A 20,749-nucleotide genomic window follows, 5' to 3' on the forward strand; every position below is an offset into this window, starting at 1 on the left:
CTTGCCGACCCCTTCCTGCTCCTTATTGGACAGACACACACTCTTAGAACCTGCTGCATCAGCCAATCACAGAACAGGAAGTCAAACAAACCTCGACCAATAGTTAAAGTCCTAAAATAAAACACATCTGACTAGATATGATTGTTACTGTGTCAATACTCAACAAGAACTATATGCTGATTACATTACGCTGATGTTTTGTGATAAAAATTGACTGACATGGGTTTTTTTTTTTTTCATTTTTTAAATTAATACTTATACTCAGCAAGAATGCATTAAAATGATCAAAAGTGAGACTAAATACATTTATAATGTTACAAAGATTTCTACTGTCTATTCATCAAAAAATCCTGAAAAAAGCAATGAACTATGGTTTACAGCAAATCAGCATATTAGATTGATTTCTGAAGGATCATGTGATCATCTGAAAATTCAGCTTTGATCACAGGAATGAATGTATTCATTGGAAAACAGCTATTTTAAATTGTAATCATATTCCACAATATCACTGTATTTTTGATCAAATAAATGCAGCCTTATTGAGTATAAGAGACTTCTTTCAAAAACCTTACAAATCTTTACCCCAAACTTTTGAAGAAATTGAGTGCCAATAAATCTCAGCCTAGTTGATATATCGGTCAACCACTATAATAGCATCACACTTCTGTTTATTTTTCATAGATCTCCTTATTATCTCACTGTGTTTGGTGTCGGCCCATCAAGAGCAGCTGATAAACATAAACACTTCGTCTCATTCCACTGGTGTACAAACTTTCCAGGGCAAAGGTAACATGACCACACAGCCACGTCCTTTAAACTCTTCCTGTGACAGAGGAGGGGTGAGTGAGACCAATGACAGACCCTCAGGCTGGTCACCCGATGGGCGCAGACACAACCCCCTCCCAGAGAAAGGCTGCTATTTAAAACCAGTGGCACAACAAATGGAAAACAGTGGCATGAGGATGAGTGGAACAGATCCAGATATATTAAAGGCATGCGATTTATGACGAGAGACCAGCAGACACATGACATCCGCATTAAGCTCAAGAACAAGACAGCTTTCCACTGATTTGAGGTGTAAACTTTAGTGCAATGTAAATAAGTCACTTCAAAATCAAAAGAAAATAATAATTTTGCATAAACATATATATAAATAAAATAAATATAAATAAAATAACCAGTAAGATTATTTGCATTTTTCAAAATTCTCACTACTGTAATATGCCTCTTTTTGGGTCCCATTGTTGTTGTTTTTTTATTGGTCATTCATTATAAATTAGATTAATATTTACTTAACATACATTTTATCAGCATAAAGGCAGGACAGAAAAATAATGCTACCATTACACAATCTACTATTCAAAAGTCTGGGGTTGTTAAGATTTTTGTTTGTTTTCTCTTCTGTGCATCAAGGCTGCATTTATTTGATCAAAAATACAGTAAAAACAGCAATGAAATATTATTACAATTTAAAACAGCTGTCTTCTATGTGAATATATTGTAAATTGAATTTATTGCTGTGATGCAAAGCCGAATTTTCAGCATCATTACTCCAGTCTTCAGTGTCACATGATCCTTCAGAAATCATTCAAATATGCTGATTTGCTGCTCAAGAAACATTTCTGATTAATAATATTGACAACAGTTGTGCTGCTTAATATTGTAGAAATAACATTTTATTTCAGGATTCTTAAATGGAACATTTAAAATATAAATATTCTGTAACAGTATAAAGGTCATTATGTACTTTTCAAAAAAATAAATAAAAAATTAAAAAATTAAACCATAAAAATGGCCCTAAAATAAGATTAGATTTTTATGCAAAGCACAGTTCTCTGCTATTCACTCTAGATCATTTCTTTCAGTCATTCAGAAGGAATGTGTCGACATAGTTTCGAAACCCACACAACAGACAAGATTGCATCACACTGCCTGTCAAACACTCAATGACAAGTTCTAATGAGACTGAACAAACAGAAATGAGTCAGGAGGTGCTTACCTCAGCAATGACCATCAATAAATAAATATTGACCATTCAATCAGCAGATGTATCGTTCGATCCATGATAAAGGACACACAACTAAAGGCTAGTCAAACTGAGAAGTGGGAAGTGGTATCTTTGATTCGATGTAAAATATAACTGCTGCAACTATTCAAAAAAAATCACAACATTAGACAATTATGAGTCTGTTGCACCACGGGTCAGGGGATCTTATTTACAGCTTTAGATGATAATAAACCAGATTAAATCAGAGAGGCAGTATCAGTCTGACCTTGTGATATCTATCACATGTCTCTGACCAGGACAAAGGTTGAGTTTTACTCTGCTTATGAGTGTTGACAAAATATACACTGCCATCTCACTTATAAATACTTGAAAGATATGGGACCTATAAATGTATGGATGAATACAACAATCAGCAGCATACATTATTAATAAAGATGAACAGGTGTGGTCTACAGGCACCCATTCACACGCTTAGACGCCCATGACCTTTTGTCCTGCGTATCAGGAGTCTCCGTTTCCAAACCCTTAGTTTCCACCATACCTGTTCATTAGCAACACAATGGCCAAACCAAACAAGCCCTGCAAGAACATGAATCACATTGTCTTAAACCAAAATACAACCAATCATCTACACAACCACAATGAGGGCAAGAAATAATATACAATCATAGTGTGTACACTACAGCTTCACAGTAATGGAAAATCTGAAATCGCATGAAACTGCATGCATTGTTTGTTTCTGTTTTTTCCCCACGAAAGCCTATTGTTTATTATTAAACCTTTAATTTATTCACACAGGTGATTTCCACAGGTAGGAGGGATGCTGGGAATGAAAACAATAAACAGAAACAAGGCTGTTGCCATACAACAAGGTCAGAAGGGACACAATGGATCTCATGCAAGACAACATTCAATGTAGGCCACAATACCTTAATACAGATTCATTCTCAATTTCTAGGAGGAAAATTAAAATCTACAACTGTACTTTTGCTAAACTGCATGATGAATGCATTTAAAGGTTAGTAAAAAATTAAGGAACTTTACTCGTAGTATGTAGTCATACACATATGACAGATGACTTTCTGTCTCTAATTCACAAACCAAGAGCAGCTATAAATATTAAACACATAGGCTCTTTTCAAAACGCATGCTAATTTAAAACGTACATGTTAAATTATACATATCTAAACAACAACTAAAGTCGAAACTGCAATAAAGAGGAGTTCATAGTGTCATATTTCAGTTCCATACACATGCTCTTCAGCAGTCATCCATATGCATCAATGACACGTCGCAATGTAGCAAAACACTATCAAAGTCGCTATTATGCTACTATATAACGCACTTCATTACTCAATGAAGAATAAAATACATAAGGAACCGCAAGAGACTTTTAAACCGGCTTTACTGACCTGTAAGAGACAGAACCCTTCTGATAAACGCACATGCGTGTCTGACTGCGAGCGTTTACTACTTTTTCCGCTGTGTTTGGTCGCCAAAATCTGCACCAATCAGAGGCGCCGTACAAATGGACAGACTGTTAGGAGGCCTGTGATTGGTGGCCCGTTTGACTCGCGGTAACCCGCGTTTCGGACTCGTTCACCTTTGTACAGAGTTTCTCAGAAGCTGGAGCGCGCGCAGGTGTGATATTATATCAATATCATATCTATACTACAAGAGATCGATAAATACACCTAATATGTGTAATAGCTCAGCTGTATTGATGATTTAATATGCTAAATATTTACTATTTATAAAAAAGTTCCCGGATACAGTATTATATTGTAATACTGTAGTACTAGGCTACGTAAACTTGAGTTTTACAGATTAAATAGCTTACAGCAGCGAACCGAGTCATTTTTTTTAATGACAGGTGTGGACGCAATGCGATACTACTGATCAAAACGATAAAATAGCGCCATTTAGTGGTGAACTATGTAGGAAAGGATGAGTACAAACGAAAGTATTGGAAAATTAACCAACCAAGGAGCCCCAGATATATACTGCAAAAGATTATATTAATAATATTATCAAGGAATATTATATTATGATAAACTAATGTTGATTTTTTTTATGTTTTTTTTTTCAAGAGTCATAGGATAGCTTTAATGTGTGTTTTTCTTTTCTTTTCTTTTTTGTATGTCTAACAGTTTGAATCATAAATCCAGTATGTCTGTTACTTACTAGTAGAAAAGACGAGAGAAGTTTCCTCAGCTGATAACATGGTCTGTTCCCCAAAAAAGAGAAGTAGAATCATAAGTGGCAGGAAACCAGTTACAATTACAAAAGTTAAAATGTCTTAACACTGGCACTTACAACTCACCACATGTTTAAAATGAGTCTTGTGTCTAAATTACTGAAATATTGTAAGCTGAATTTCTCAGTACAAAGACCATAAATGTTCTCACTGCTGAACTACCAACTACGATAGCAAGTTAGAACCTAAATTAAATTAAATACACTTGATTTGGCCCCCATGAATTTAGATTATATTAAACTGACTTTAAACATCAAGCTGAATCTCATAGAACTTTAAATATCAAGTTTGAATTGGTTAAATTATTTTTAATTATTTAGTTAATGGGGAAAAATATCTATATAGTCATTATTGGAATATTTTATTTAGACTAACCTGTTACAATATTTGTTTAGACAGTTGTGCATATGTGTAAAGTTGTGCTGAAGTCTTAAATGTGAAGTTTCTATTTAAATAGAATATACACACATATACACACACATACAGAACAGGAAAATTAATTCAAAGTAAAAAAGTTTATTTTTTCAAGGTACATTGACAGATCTACCTATCTATCTATCTACCTATCTATCTTCATTCTTTCTGTCTATTTATGTCTATATATCTATCTGTTTATCTATTCAAAAGTGATATATATATATATATATATATATATATATATATATATATATGTGTGTGTGTGTGTGTGTGTGTGTGTGTGTGTTTCAAAAGAGAATAATTTAACCAAGACAGTGTTGCTTTTCACTTTGGACCGATTTCTTTTTTAAGCATATATTTTGGTATATTTTATAGACCTAATAGTCATTTAACTTCTTAAGTAAATGTATCTTGATTTAAGAATATTTAAATATATGTAATGAAACAAATACTGAGGTAGAAAGACATTTTTGTAGTGGATCAGTGGTGTTCATGTACATATGGGCATCAAACGCTCCAAACAGCTTGTTCATACAGAGGCCTTCAGATCAGAATATACATACTTTTACATACTTTTAAGTTGTGTAGAATATCAGACATGTTTGCAAGGTATGTTTGCAAAAAAGAACATGGAATGTTTAAATCTATCTTGAATTTGCTTTGTTTAAAAAAACTTACATGAAAATACAAAGGTTTTAGTGAATAGAAAAGTTTGGGCTTGCAGTATTGATTTGGAGAGGAGGGGGTCTTGAGTTAAAAAGGTTGAGAACCACTGCTTTAGGTAAATGCAGGCACAGTTCTATGGGGGTACTAAGAATTTAACATTATTTTATTATTAATATTTTTTTTATTAAAAAGTAAATTAATGCAATATAAAGATACATCCCAACAAGGCCTATTTTTTAGGCCTATTTATTTTATATGTATTTTATTATTTATTTATTTTTCACTTGGTAGATCTCGATGAGTTTCTCATTTGAAAAATAGATCCCCACACAAAAAATTGTGGGCACCCCTGGAACAGACGATGGCAGCAGCAGAGACAGTGGCAGTCTTACAAGTGCTGGATGTTTCAGAGTCAGTCCCAGTGCCAGTCCAAGAGTCAGTCCAAAAGCAGTCTGTGAAATCTGAGAGCCAATGGGAGTCCCAGAAGGAGTGACAGTCTGAGAGCCAGTGTCAATCTGAGAGCTAGTGTGTGTCTGACAGCCAGTGTCAATCTGAGAGCGAGTGGGAGTCTCAGAGCCAGTAGGAATTCCAGGAGAGGGAGTCTGGGAGCCAGTGGGAGTCTCAGAGTTAGTGTCAATCTGAGAGCTAGTGGGAGTCTCAGAGTCATTGTCAATCTGGGGCCATATGTATAAAGCCGCTCAGAGAAAAATTTTAGTCCTGAGTGTGTCAAAATTCTAAGAATGATGTAATTTTACTCTTATTCCTAGACTTAAGAATAAGAGTGATTCATAAAGGTTCCTAAGTGTTAAGACTAGGTCTCAGCTCCTAAATTATTTAAGAGAGCTGAAGAGGTCTCCTAACATAGTTAGGAGTAACAAGATGGCAGCAAAGAGGAGACAAAGATATGACATATTGGAATTATATGATGATTATGGAGTTGATAAAACAATACAAAATTTATTGTCAAGATCAAAAGTCTTTTTTTTTTTTTTTTGTAACTGACAAAGTAAGAAATTTAATAACCTCTTCCACTCAACAAGTCATTGCTCTAACTGCAGAAATTAAAGTAGTAATTTTTTTTTGGCTGGAAAATTGGAAAAATGCAGCAATGCACCAGTGATGATACTGTAAGCAGGATCTTAAGTATTGTGGCACTAACCCCACCAAACACAACAGTGGCCAAAAGTGATGTGTGAATTTTTATTTATTTATTTTATGACCCCACATTTCACTTAAACCATTAAAATACAAAGGACAAAAAAACACTGACCAGTGTTGCCAACTGCTTTCAATTGAACGTAGCTTTCAGTTGAAACATTAAGGTCACTTAATGTTGCTAGATGAGCTCATAAAGGTGAGTTCACTGATCTATATTTATATTTATTTGGATCAGTGAACTCGCCTTTATGACGTCATGGGAGAGTCTCGGAATGTAGATAAGGTTTGTCCAAGAAATTGATTTTGCTGCTAGGCTTTTGAAAAAAGTGACAAATCTAGTGACAAAACCACTAAATTGGCAACATTGGCACACTGACTACAACATAAGTTATTTACATTTCATTGGTCCTCTTGTTTTTGCGTGTGTTCATAATTTCTTGGTATGACAGCATGGCCAAAAATTATGACTGCACAATTTGGCATGTTTCATTGCATTATTATCATAAATTAACAAACTGACTCTAAGCAACTGCAATATGCTTACAAAATCTTGCACTTTTTTTTTAAATTAAGGGTGAAGACGCCAAATTTCCTGGGCCCGACATCACTTTGGCCACTACTATATGGCAGTTTATTGACTTTCCAACTGACCTCCAAACCATATTGCAAAAACAAGCCACTTTTATGAGGATTGTGGGCTTTCCTGGAGTTGTTGGAGCCATTGATGGAACTCATGTTCACATCATTGCTCCAACTGTAAACGAGGAGACATACCAATAGAAAACAAAGCATCAGTAATAATTTGTGATAATTTTGCACAATGCAAAGCATTTAAAAAATACATTTAAATATTAAAATATTTCAGTGTCTTAATGAAATGATTTTATTGTAGTTACATTAAATGATTGGTGTTGTGCTGCTGTGACTTCACATGAGCAGGCTCACTATTGGCTGATTCAGAGGTTGAGGACAGCCATTTTGTGTTGACATCATTGTAGTCCTTAGTTTACAACACTTAAGTGTCACCTCAGTCAACACTTAAGAATCAGCCTTAGACTTTACTGAAAGTTGCTTTTAGCTTTTTTGAACAAATATCTTGTTTAAATGTCAAGATCGCCCTTTCATTGTGACATTATGATCCAGAGGTTAAAGTATTTCATGATACTGTACCTTTCAAAGCTGGGCTAACTCTAAACACTGCATCTTCCTCCTTATCGAGAATGACTGTGAGGCTTAGAATAGTGAACAACAACAATTTAGCATTCAAAGTATTTACATTCTTTACTCTTTAAGACACATTTGATGAATATACCTAACTGCCTAAATAATAATTTACTTGATTTACTTGAATATACACTCAAATGGACTGATAATACAATAACTTTCTTATTGCACTTACCTTGACATTTTGTGGAACGGCATCACAGTTGTCTCTTCCTGTATTCTGTGTTGGAGAAAAAAACATTCAGCTTTTTTGCCCAAACATCTTCCTTTAAATGTCAAGATCACCCTTCATTATTATGTCATAAACTAGAAACTGAAGTATTTCATGATAGCTTCCAAGACTGGTTCTAGCTCTAAACACTGCATCTTCTTCCTTATTGAGAATGACTGCGAGGCCTGGAACAGCAAATTAAAACAACTTAGCATTCAACAAACTATTTACATTCTGCACACATTAATACACATTTAATGGACACAATTATCTTGATTTATTTTAATATATGCTGAAATGGAAAGATGTTACAATAACTTTCTTATTGCACTTGCCTTGATACTCTCTGAAAGGGCGTCCCTGTTGTATATTGGTTGTTTTGCTGGTCATATTTTCTTACCCTCCATTTTCATTTTAACTGGTGAATTTTTGTTCACTCTAATGATGTTGGTCCGGGTTTGTTGAGAACCACACGGGAGGGGATCTTTAGACAAGCGTGCAAAGTTAGTCTTGAAGACAAACTTGCAAACTGAATATATCAGTGGAGTCAACTAAATTGTATATGAAGTCGAGCAGATGAAACTTGAAGAGTGATTATTATTATAGTCGAACGAGCTGAATATTTGCAGAGCGAATCTTGCAATCGAGCAGATAGATGAGCAGACCTAATATTATAAGATTCTAAACATTCTGCATTTTTTTAAATGTGATTGTGACGTCACTGCATTCGAACCCACTCTTCAGCGGGACTGTATTTTTAATTTTATTTTCTAAATAAAAAGAAAACAGATAGAATAGAAAAAGAATAGAGCAAGCTAATGTTAGAGGCCTTTTTTGCTTTTTGTTTATTGTATAATAAATAAAAGAAAACAAATAGAATACAAAAAGAATAGAAAAGCTAGTGTCAGGGTGCGTCCGAAATCGCATACTTCCCTACTATATAGTATGCGAAAAACAGTATGAGAGGCGAGTAGTATGTCCGAATTCATAGTATTCAAAAAACAGTATGCGAGAAGTACCCGGATGACCTACTGCTTCCGCCCGAATAGGCCTTTTTCACAGTCCGCGTTCGAAAACCGGAAGCTTCGATTCGGATGTAGTAGCCTACGTCCGAATTCCATTCATACTATATAGAACATACTTTTTATCGGTCGAGAAGTACGTTCGAATTCAAATGTAGTACCTACACAAGTAGTATGCGATTTCGGACGCAGATGAGCAGAACTAATATTATAAGATTCTAAACATTCTGCATTTTTTGAAACTGTGGTTGTGACGTCACTACATTCGCACAGCGATAAACGATATCATATAGAAATAAAATTTATGTAGATAACGTTGATAAGCTCTGTACATTTGAATCAATATGGATTCATCTGACAGCAGAAATAAACGCGATATCATCCAGTCGGTGCATATCTGCAACTTCTGCATGTCTCTGTGTGAATTTTTCACACTGGCGGTGTAGTTTTGTCTACAAAAACATGATGAACTTGAACTTCGTAAACTTCCGAGCTTTTCACCGTTACATTTGAGAAAAACTACAGTTAGTAAATACATATTAAAAAGTAGTAGAAGTAATAGTAATAATAATAATAATTATTATTTAAAAAATTCTCTTTTAGACTTACACTCTATTCATTTACTAACTGTTTGCTTTTCTTTAAAAAAAAAAAACTAACAATAGCTTTTCTATTCTGTGTATTCTATTTGTTTTCTTTTATTTATTATACAATAAACAAAAAGCAATAAAGGCCTCTAACATTAGCTTGCTCTATTCTTTTTCTATTCTATCTGTTTTCTTTTTATTTATTAAATAAAATAAATTAAAAATTTGCTACGTGTATTGCTAACTGAGACTTGTCATAGCACTTGCATATTGCTCATTTGTAAGTTGCTTTGGATAAAAGCGTCTGCTAAATGACTAAAATAACATCATTATTTTTAAGGAATATATAAATATATATATATATATATATATATAATTCCAGGGGGACAGGAGGGAAAATAAAATGTATTTCATGGGGCCCTAAATTAAACAATAATTCTCAAGGTACAAGAAACATGTGGAAAGCATTTCCTTCCCCATTAATGGTATATTATATAAATATTGTATGATATGGGGGAAAATATTATAATAATAGAGGCTGTTCAAAATCCTTCCGCGCCACAGAGTGCCACTTATATACAGTAGTTTTTCCAAAATGTTGTTCATGTACATAATGACCTATGCTGCAAAAGATTTACATTAATAGATTTACAGCTTGAATAAAGTCTAAATATATATATATATATATATATATACATATAATATTTCTTAGAATACTTACATTTTTTTTAAAGAATTTCTATATAGACAGGAGACAAACCAGTACAGTAAGCATCTCAATAAAATGAAGTCAAGCTGTTAAGAATCAGAAGTCTCTCAGTTTAGAGTCTGGCGCCCTCATCTGAGAGGCCCATTTCTCTGAAAGACACACTTAACAAGCAGTCCTTTATACTGTCTCTGTGTGCAGTTATAGTGCAGTCCCAGAAGGCCCCTAACCAGTATTTTTTATAGGTAAACAGGCGATATGCTTTGCATATGTTAAAAAAAAAACAAGATAAAAAAAATATCAAGAAATCAGCTATAGCATAGCAAAGCCAAGCAAATGCACTATTATTTGTCCAGTAGTCTAAATAAAGAATTGTCAGGTGTCCACTAGAGGGCAATCAGTCCACTGGAAATTACAGTAGTCTCAGTACAAGAGAATTTGAGTCTTCTGAAAAAGTTTATTTATGTAACCAGAATAGGTAGAATCAGGTAGCAAACAAACATAAAGATAGCAAACAGTCACATACATGCTCAAAACAACTTAACAGATTCATTTTAGTCTCTTGGCTGATATTTTATATAAATATGAGGTGCAAGCACTGTACACCAGATCAGAGAGGATACAAAATCTATTCATTAATTCTTTCAACATTCATTGCACAGGGATTCAAGGTCACATTATCAGAAAACCGCAGGGGTCAAAATCTGCTCAAAGAAAAGATGTGGATGATCAAAAACAGTAAGCAGAAACACATGCTTCAGTGAATGTGATCATGGGACTCTCCATACCAGGCAAATTCATAATCAGATTAATAATTTGTTACTGTCAGCAGCATCTGTAATAGTAAGTTCTTGCAGGATGTGTTTGTTCAAATCCTGTTTGACATCATTCTAATGTTAAGTCTTCTAAAAAATGACTTCATTTTGCAGAACTTCCGCTTTTGCTTCTTGACTTTTCTCTTTCGAAGGTAAAACGCCTCCCAGTTTTCATCATCTCCTTCCCAAGGAACCCAAGCCCCTCCGTTGCGTCTCGGATCGGCTCTGGGATCTTCTGCAGGGTAGCGCACTGGAACGGCGGTCCGGTTGTAGAACGCTAACCGAGCCAGCAGCTGCTTGACCACATCTGGCCGGCGCTCTGCGAGATCGTAACGCTCATACGGATCGTCCGCAACATTGAAGAGCCACAAGGATTTCTTCGCTTCCATGTGCCGTTCCAAATTCCACCAAGATTCCGGAAAGTTTCCCAGCATCTGAGGCGGAATCCAGTCTCCATATCCAGGATTTCCGGTCAAGAGCTTCCAGTCTCCGACTCGAACCGCTGCCTGCACAGCCGTATTCCAGATCCCGTATCCGTTTTTTAAAGATCCATGCCTGGCGGCGTTGTAGAGCGGATCGATATTATGTAGGATCTCCAAACGTGGAGACTCCTTCCCGCTACTAATGGTTTCCCACATGTCATATCCATCAAGCCCGTCCATCCGGGAAACGTTCCCTCCTGCGAGTCCCACTAGCGTAGGGTACCAGTCAGTGATGTGAACCAGAGCTTTGCTAACTCTCTTCCTGCGTCTCAACAACGGACTATGGACGAATCCAATCCCACGGACTCCTCCTTCCCAATACGTTCCCTTTCTTCCTCGTAGAGGCCAATTGCTCCCGCCAAAGAGCGGCTGTCCGCCGTTATCTGTAGAAAAGATAATGACGCTGTTCTTATAGTAGCCATACTTTCGGAGCGCGTACGTCACGTTCCTTACCGCCTCATCTACGGCCGAAACCATCCCGGCGTATTTGCGGCGAAACACATTTCCCATTTGTCGATACGGATAGACGTATTCCTTCGGCGACTGCAATGGTGTGTGCACGGCTTGGAAAGAGAGGAAAATGAAAAGAGGCTGGGATGAAGGATCGTGAGCGGCGAGGATTTTTCGGACTCTTTGCGCATACAAATGGGTGGAATAACGCCCTCCCTGACCCCACGCCACACGCTCGCCCTCGTGAAGGTCGTACCCACAAATTCCCGGCCCGTCACATGACTTGTAGGTGTAATAATCCACGCTGCCCGTCAGAGAGCCGAAGTATGTGTGGAATCCACGGCGGGTCGGCAAGCAATCGCGCTTGTAGAAGCCCAAGTGCCATTTGCCCACCATGTGAGTGGCATATCCCGCCTCCTGCAGCCGCTGCGGCAATGTCCGGAGGTCAAAGGGCAAACAGCTGGGCTGCTGAGAGCGGATTATCGAGTGCTGGAGACCCGTATGGATTTGATATCTAGAGCGGAAAGGGAAAGGATATTACTGGATCAGAACTCACAAACACATCTCATTACAAGCACAGACATGGATTGATTGATTTATTTCACACACTGTATTGCCATAGACATTAGAACTGCACATAACTGAATTATTTACTTTGTGCATGTTTATTTTAATCATGTTGTGCTTTTTGCATGTCTCTAATAGTCCTTTTAAAGTATACATTTACTGACATTTTAAATGAATTGATTATTTTCTTAATTTTTTACTTTTTATTATATTTTGGATCTATTTTATGATCACTATTTTTATCAATTTTTATGTACAGCACTTTGAATTGTATGAATTGTATGACTTGTATGCTTTTAAATGAACTTGCTTTGCCCTGTCTTGACTTTTCCTACCCTGGACATTAGTTTTATCACAATTTCCTACTGTTCACGTTAAATATTTATTGGCTAAAAATATTGCTCTTTTGTCAGTTACTTTTGTCACAAGTGAATGAATCATTCATTTGAGTCAGTTGTGTTCAAGATTCACTCAAACTGATACACAAATTGGTCTGAATGATTCATTTGTGGATAAAAATAAATTTTTAAATGATTTTTCACAAACAATTCACTGTTCAAACAGTGTTGTAAATTGTCTGTACATTATATTTTATGAAGATGGCCATGCATTTTCATCATCCATTTATCTTTTCCAATAATGTATAATGCATAATTTGTATTAACAGAAATGTATGTTTGACCAAATACACTGTTGTTGATAAAAACTTCCTACTTTTAAATTATCTTAATTCAGTTTTCCAGTTGTTCCGAATTTAGGCCTACTGGATTAGAATTGTCCACAGGGTTATAATATTGCATTAATTTCCATGAGTTTTCCAGGACTATATAAATCACACATTAGGCTACCTCATATATCCATTCCTCAAGTAAAACAAAAACTGTTATTGAGTGATTTCAAATAATGTCTTGGTTAGTTGTTTTAGATTATTTTAATGCTTGTTTTGAATAATTTTGTCATATTGAGGCCCCCTATCGGGCTCTGGTTATCTGGAGCCACTGCCTTAAATGATTCTGACATTGTAAATTGCTTTATTATAACAATATATCACCCTTACAAACCGGTAATGGTGTACCGTGGTACAATGATGACAATAGTGCTTTGATAGGATTTGCCACTTTGTTACCATATTTATGTAGCAAAAATACCAAGTATACGTCCACAAACATGGTGCAAACAGCTGACTGAAGTGAGTGAGTGAGTGAGTGAGTTACCTGCCAGTGATGAACTGACTGCGGGATGGAGTGCAGATGGGCTGGATGTAGTAGTTCTCCAGCTTCACTCCCTCCGCTGCCAGCTTGTCCAGTGTCGGTGTGTGGATGTCTCTGTTGTGGTAGCCGATGTCGTTGAAGCCCTGATCATCTGTCATGATGAAGATAATGTGCGGACGCGGATGGTTCGGCTGCTCGACCTGGTTCGGACTCGTCCAGTCCTGGGACAGATAGCCCAGACTGAGCAAACTCATCAGGGAGAGCGCAGTCAGAGCCGCTGCTGTCATGGCAACGCGTTCAAGCGACAGCAAGTGAGGAAAAAATCATGAATGATCGTCTAAACTGCAGGTACGAGCGTAAAGTTTGCGTAAGGAGGCAGAGCAATGTATGAGCGCGCCGTGAGGGGTCTGGTTGTGTCTCAAAAACTAGTGAGCTGCCTACCTAGAGCGCTTTTTCCCCTGCACGTGCCCAAACCTGCTGCACGCGCCTACAGTGGCCAGCAATGTCTAGTGAGATTAATACTTTCACTGTAGGCTATGTTTGCTATTCATGCCGACAAATGCTGCACACACGATGGCACTGGCACCGTATGCAGTGCACAATGCATTTCTGATGTTGCACACCAATATGATGCTCTCTAAAGAAGCCTACACTGTAAAATAAATAAAATAACGTGTAGGCTTATTTACGGTTTAAAAAAATGTGTTTACCAGAAAGTTACCGTTTTCATAGCTACTATTACATTTTTTAAGTTTAACAGCCTTAAATGTACTATACAAACGTATAGGCTATTATAATGTTAATATACTAATTATAATTATACTAATTACAATAAACTGACAAAAGATACTTTATGTTTAATAATATACACAAAGTACCATCATGGTAACAAACATGACACTAAAAAAAAATAGAAGAAAAAAAGCCCAGCAATTTCAATTAGAAACCGTTAAAATGTGAGAGGATTCTGGGAATGCTGATTTATACTTTTTTAAATCTAAATTCTAATGAAAAACTATTACTTCTAAAATGTAATACTTTTTAAAATAATTCACATTTGACAGAATTTTACTATGAAATTACACTGTAAGAAAAAAGTCAGTAGAAAAACGGATGTTTTTTGCAGAAAATTAATAGTACAATTTCCATTAAGGACATTTCCTTCAACCAACACAATTTCAAAATAAAACACCTGTGAAAAATCAATATGAAAAATTACTTACATTAACACTATACGGCTGTATTTTTACAGACTTTTCGTAGAGTGTACATGAAATGTGAAATGGTGTTTTTCACCATATAAAGTAAGGGAATTTAGCCTCATTCAATTGTAGCATTTTCATAGTATTACATTATCTTTTTTATATCTTATCTTTCTTTCTTTTTTTCTTCTTCTTTTTTTTTTTTTACAGTGTACTACATTTTGTAGTAATCTACATTACTTTGATGCCCAAAAATGCTGTATATAGCATTACTCCACTTTTTTTGTTTGTTTGTTTTGTTTTGTTTTGTTTTTTGTATACATATTACATTTCTAAGTAAGCAGCTCACTAGGTTTTGGCACATGCAGCCACAGTTGTTTTTTCTGCTTTCTAGGATTGAGGTGTGCAATTATTTTCAAGGAAACGCACGGCGAACGTAGTTCTAGGCAGCTCTTGACCGCATTACATGACCATATCACATTCGCCAAACGATTTCTGTTATTTCAAAGGTCTTACAACAGCAAAATAACCAAAAACCACAAGGACACTGGCCAAATAAATACATATAGTAAACAATATGATAAAAACGACAGATCATGTCCATGTTTTTGCCACAAAATTACGCTTTATTATGTACGGAAAGCACATACTCTATGTCTCCGGCTCTCTCTCCCTCACAGACCGCACACACATAACAGTTTGCACACACACTAGCATACATCGCGCTAATGTTGTTAGCGCTACTCTGACGATTTTATCAGTAAACAACTTAAAAACTACATGATTTCTCACAAGCGAGGTAACAACAACGGCGCTGTTCGTGAACAAAAGGAACTAAGTTTCACTAAAACTATTGCTGCCGAACACTATTGAGAGATGCACAGAGGTAATCTCTCTCTCTCGCTCTCTCTCTCTCTCTCATAATTTAGTTATTAACTGCATTAATCTGTTATGAACGGCTCAAGCCTCCGTTACTAGGTTTAAAATGGCGTTTTGGAATTAGCAACTGAAGTGCTGGATGAGATGCGGAAGAAATAATCCTACTCAAAATAGCGATTTAAGTAGAAATACCGGACGAATGCCTTGAAATATATCATCTGATCGATGTCTTGAGGTGTGGCAACCGTAGTATAAGCGGAATAATTGACTTTGGTCCGTTGAATTATTAGAAAAATAATGCACACCCGAGGTGGTGATGCGGTCACGACGCGAAGCATTTTACTTATCATCATGGACATATTATGACCTGGCTACGGATGTATAGGACGTACGATCATTTTTACAACCTGTTTATTGGCTCAGTAAATGGAAGACAGTCTTTAGATTTGCTGTTATTCATTTGGTCAATGTTTTTTATTAATCTCCATACACAAGCTGAGGCCCCTAAGGATTCCTGCTATTAAAACATGCTGTAGGAGTATTTAGGGGGACCAAGGGTACAAACCGTGCTTGAACAGAGACAGCGTTTGTGAGCACAAGAGCTCTTTTATTGGGACTTTGAGCGTTGTTATTATATACGAGCTGGCGCTCACTGGATTCACTGTGTGCACATCACCTGAAGCCACACACACTCCGCTGATAAGATCTGAAAGAGAAACATGCGTTTCTGCTCACATCTGTGTCCATTTAGCACTGGTGTCAACATAATGTGCAATGAACTCAACATTCTTTGTAAAATAAATGCTAAAAAGATGTTGTATGAATGCCAGAATGCTCCAGCCCAACTATCACGTCATATTGAGAGGAAATCAAAATGCCTCATGTGTCAAATCATACATTTTTTAGCATTTTGTTCTTAATAAAAAAGTCAAACAATTGGATATTGAGAAAATGTTTAGGTTTAAAGTTGTTTAAAGATGTTTTGATTGTGGGTATTGAAGATGAAACTAGAGATGAAAGATGAAACTAATAAGAATCTGCACTTGAGTCAACAGGAGTGGTCATGAATGAGTCATAATTAAAGGAATAGGTCATCCAAAAATGACAATTTGCTGAAAATGTATTCACCCCCAGGCCATCCAAGATGTAGATGTGTTTGTTTCTTCATGAGAACAGATTTGGAGAAATTTAGCATTAGGCCTACATCACTAGCTTACTAATGAATGGAGGAAGAGTTGTTATGGATTATGGACTCATATTTTGACCAGAAGTGGCGGTTAAAAGTGAAAAAACCTCTTAATTATGGATTTGTTTCTTACAAACATGCAGCTTTTCACTTCACAAAATGTTAACTGATGGACTGAAGTCGTGTGGATTACTTGTGGATCATTGTGATGTTTTTATCAGCTGTTTGGACTCTCATTCTGACGGCACCCATTCACTGCAGAGTTTTATATTTGAGTTTATTAATTTATTAATTACAGTGCAGTGCCAAATAAATATACTTTATAAAAGTGATTCAAGTTTTCTCTCTTACTTAAAATATTTGGCCATGTAAATATCTTACATGAGTGAGTACACATTACTTTGCCCAAAAACAACAACAGCAAATCCACCTTAAATTTCTCTGATGTCCGTTTTAGCTCAAACCTCAACATTCTGAGTTGCTGCCAAGCTGTTACTATCTTTAATGTTGACTTTGCAGAACAAATGTACACAAGCACTTTTAGATCTCTCTATTAATAGAACAACTGCTCATAAATCCACTAAATATTATGTCTGATATTTAAAAAAAAGTGAGATATTTTTAAAAATCTGGCCTTTATGGGCAGCTTGTACAAATTCCTTTGGTCACAGTCACCTGGTTTCGTTGACTCAGTGATTGTTCTGTGATGAATTTAGACATAACAAATCAAAGTAAATTATCCCCCCAAAAAACACTTTTCCAATCGATTTTTTGTATTTTTGTTATTCTTTACAGGCGACATTGTGGCTTGTTGAGTGTTTTTTTTTCCTTCTTCTTTTTTTAAAATAAATTATCCATAAACTGTAGTTTAAAGTAACCAAACATTAAGTTTTTAACTGTTATTATAATTGGTATAATGATAAACAAAAATGTTATGGACCCTTTTGATCGCGTTTGATTGATTTTGTAATCAGCCTGCAGCACCTTCATTAGGAGCTTCCATAAGGCTCTATTATTTTTATTCCCAATAGCGATAGATGCTTTCGAAACACTGCTTTGTGAAGCTTCGAAGCATTCACAAATAATTTATTTCAAACTAGCTCATGTATCTAAAGGTGCCTTCACGCCATATCGGAATTCCTGTAATTATGAGATTCCAACTTGTAAAAAGCATTCACGTCCTCGTAGAACTCGTAATTACAACATGTGAACTGGGAGTTCCCTTTCGATTCGGTCACTTCTACATTGCTATGGGAATTATCCCTTCCTCCAAATACTACTGAAGCCTTATTGAATCAGGCCAGTGAAACTGGCCAATGGTGTTCAAACGCGCGAAATATGAGGGGGACTCCCACTCTATATAAGGCAGAACTTGTACGTCATACATTCAGAATCTTTTCCTTCAGCCAACCTTCTACAAGAAGCAAGAAGCCTATCATAAAGGCTACTCACCGTGATCGACACGCTGCAGCGGTCACGCCTTCTCTTCCCCTGCTGTGTTCCAGTGAGCTTCGGACTCGGACAAAGATGACTTGCAATTGCCTCTCCTGCGCAGAGCCAATCCAATCTTCGGATGGCCACAAATCGTGCGTCTTCTGCCTGGGTCGCGCCCACGCAGAGGCGGAGCTTGGGGGGTCGGACTGCCCCCACTGCGAAGATATGAGTCTCCGGACTCTCAGGCTCCGTGTGGCCATCCTCCAAGGCGATGAACTCGCCCAACTAGCCCTGCCGTGCTCTTCCTCTGCAGTGCAGCCTCTTTCGAGCCAAGGAGGAAAGTGCCCACACACTCATCACCCCCCTGCTACAGGTCCCCTTCCAGCGCGCTTCATGACTGCTGATCTCCAGCCCTCCCCTGATGCTCAAGATGTGATGTCCTTCGGTGCCATGGAGGGCGCAGAAGAGGAGGAGGATGCAATTTCGGTGGCAGCATCTGCGAGAGAGGAGTAGTCCAACAGCCCGCTAGATTACACTGCGCCCCACAGCAGCGACGCGGGGGACCTCCATCATAGTGATGTCGAGCTCCTATGCGTCCTGTCAAAGGCAGTTGATGAACTCGGCTTGGAGTGCTGAGCCGGCCAGAAGCCTTCTGGACGAGTGGTACCTCCAGTCAGACGGTGGCCGAAAGGACAACCCGCGGAGGCCCAGCCCCTTTTTCCCCGAGGTGCACGACAAGATAGTGAAGTCGTGGAACGCGCTGCTTACTTGTCAAGTGCACAACCCGGGATCCTCCCTCCTGTCTTCTGTGGACGGCGCTGACCAAGTGGGGTATGTTAAACTCCCCCCTGTGGAAGAAGCCTTTGCTGCCCATCTTCAGCCGCGGCAAACTGGAGAGTGTGAAACAACGCATCTCTCCCCTCTAAACCTTGCTGCGCCACTGCAAACTTTGCCGGCAAGGCTTTCTCCTCGGCAGGCCAAGCAGCTTCAGCACTGCACATGATGGCGATACTCCAGGTGTATCAGTCTAAGCTATTCAAGTCTCTGGATGAGGGCAGGCCGGACCCTGAAGTTTTCAAAGAGCTCCGACGCGCCACGGATCTGCCTCTCACAGCGACGAAGGTGATGGCTCAAGCAATCGGCCGCAAAATTGGGAATCTTGTGGTGCAAGATCGTCACCTTTGGCTTACCCTGACTGAGTTAAAGGACTCCTTGAAGACGGCTCTTCTGGACGCACCCGTGAATCCCTCAAGTCTCTTCGGAGTGGCGGTGGAGACGTTCATGGAGCGCTTCGTTGAAGCGCAGAAGCAGTCGAAGGCCATTTCCTGCCAAAGCGCGCCGGCACGAACCCTCCTACGCATTCCCGCTCCTCCTAAGCACAGCGCACGGAAAGACCGCACGCCCCTTCTACTGCTGTTCGGCACGAGAATGAACCAGCTGTAAGGCCAAGACAGCCGTGGCCGAAGCGCCGTCAGGGCTCAAAGAGCAGAGACGGCAGGCCGCAAACAAAGCCGTGTTCCTGACGCTGTCCCTCAGAGGAGGAAAGCCACACCCAGCGCCAAAGACGAGCCACTGAAAAAGTATGTTCGCTTCTCTGTGTGTGCTCACACCCCCCTGCCTGTTGTGGGCGGCAAGTACAATTGCCATGTTTGTGTTTTGACTGTTCCACTATGCAGTGCAATAAAGTGGAAAAAAATACAAAACTCACCTCAATATCAGGTCAGTTTTCCTCCTCTCACTCCCCTTGCACTTGCACGTGAGAGCGGCTTCTATAGCCGTTATTTTCTGGTATCAAAGAAAGACGACGGGTTCCGCCCAATCTTGGACCTGAGACCGCTGAATCGCATACTTTCGAAGCACACTTTCAAAATGATTACGCTGAGACAAATCCTCTCACACATCAGAACAAGAGATTGGTTTATCTCTGTGGATTTAAAGAATGCTTATTTTCACATTCAGGTAGCCCCTCGCCACAGGCGTTTCCTGAGGTTTGCATTCGAGGGGATAGCGTATCAATTCACGGTCCTACCCTTTGCCTTAAGTCTGGCTCTATGTACATTCAAGAAATGCATTGATGCGGCTCTCTCCCCTCTGAAGCAGAGCGGAATACACATCATGAACTATCTCGACGATTGGCTAGTCTTAGCCCAACCAGAGAGCACGTTGCTCAGTGACAAACTCAGACTTCTCGCTCATCTCCAGAGCTTAGGGCTGACTGTGAATATGCAAAAGAGCATGCTGGTACCGACCCAGAAAATCTCCTTTCT

General features: G+C 38.1%; 1 protein-coding gene across 1 annotated transcript; it reads right to left on the reverse strand.

Annotated features, from left to right (window-relative positions):
- Positions 1-10,325: 10,325 nt before the first annotated feature.
- arsia (arylsulfatase family, member Ia) lies at positions 10,326-14,452 on the reverse strand. The gene is made up of 2 exons (XM_058798352.1): positions 13,785-14,452; positions 10,326-12,517 (listed from the first exon to the last, which is right to left on the reverse strand). The coding sequence occupies exons 1-2, from the start codon at positions 14,066-14,068 to the stop codon at positions 11,125-11,127; spliced, it is 1,677 nt and encodes a 558-aa protein (XP_058654335.1). The 5' UTR covers positions 14,069-14,452; the 3' UTR covers positions 10,326-11,124.
- Positions 14,453-20,749: the final 6,297 nt, after the last annotated feature.

This window comes from Onychostoma macrolepis, chromosome 14 (assembly GCF_012432095.1).
Source record: "Onychostoma macrolepis isolate SWU-2019 chromosome 14, ASM1243209v1, whole genome shotgun sequence".
Classification (NCBI taxonomy): domain Eukaryota; kingdom Metazoa; phylum Chordata; class Actinopteri; order Cypriniformes; family Cyprinidae; genus Onychostoma; species Onychostoma macrolepis.

Excerpts from the sequence above, each read along its gene's own strand:
- arsia (XM_058798352.1), bottom strand. The coding sequence starts at position 14,068 with ATGACAGCAGCGGCTCTGACTGCGCTCTCCCTGATGAGTTTGCTCAGT. Across the intron at positions 12,518-13,784 it reads AGTCAGTTCATCACTGGCAG|ATATCAAATCCATACGGGTC; the intron begins GTAACTCACTCA and ends TTTCCGCTCTAG.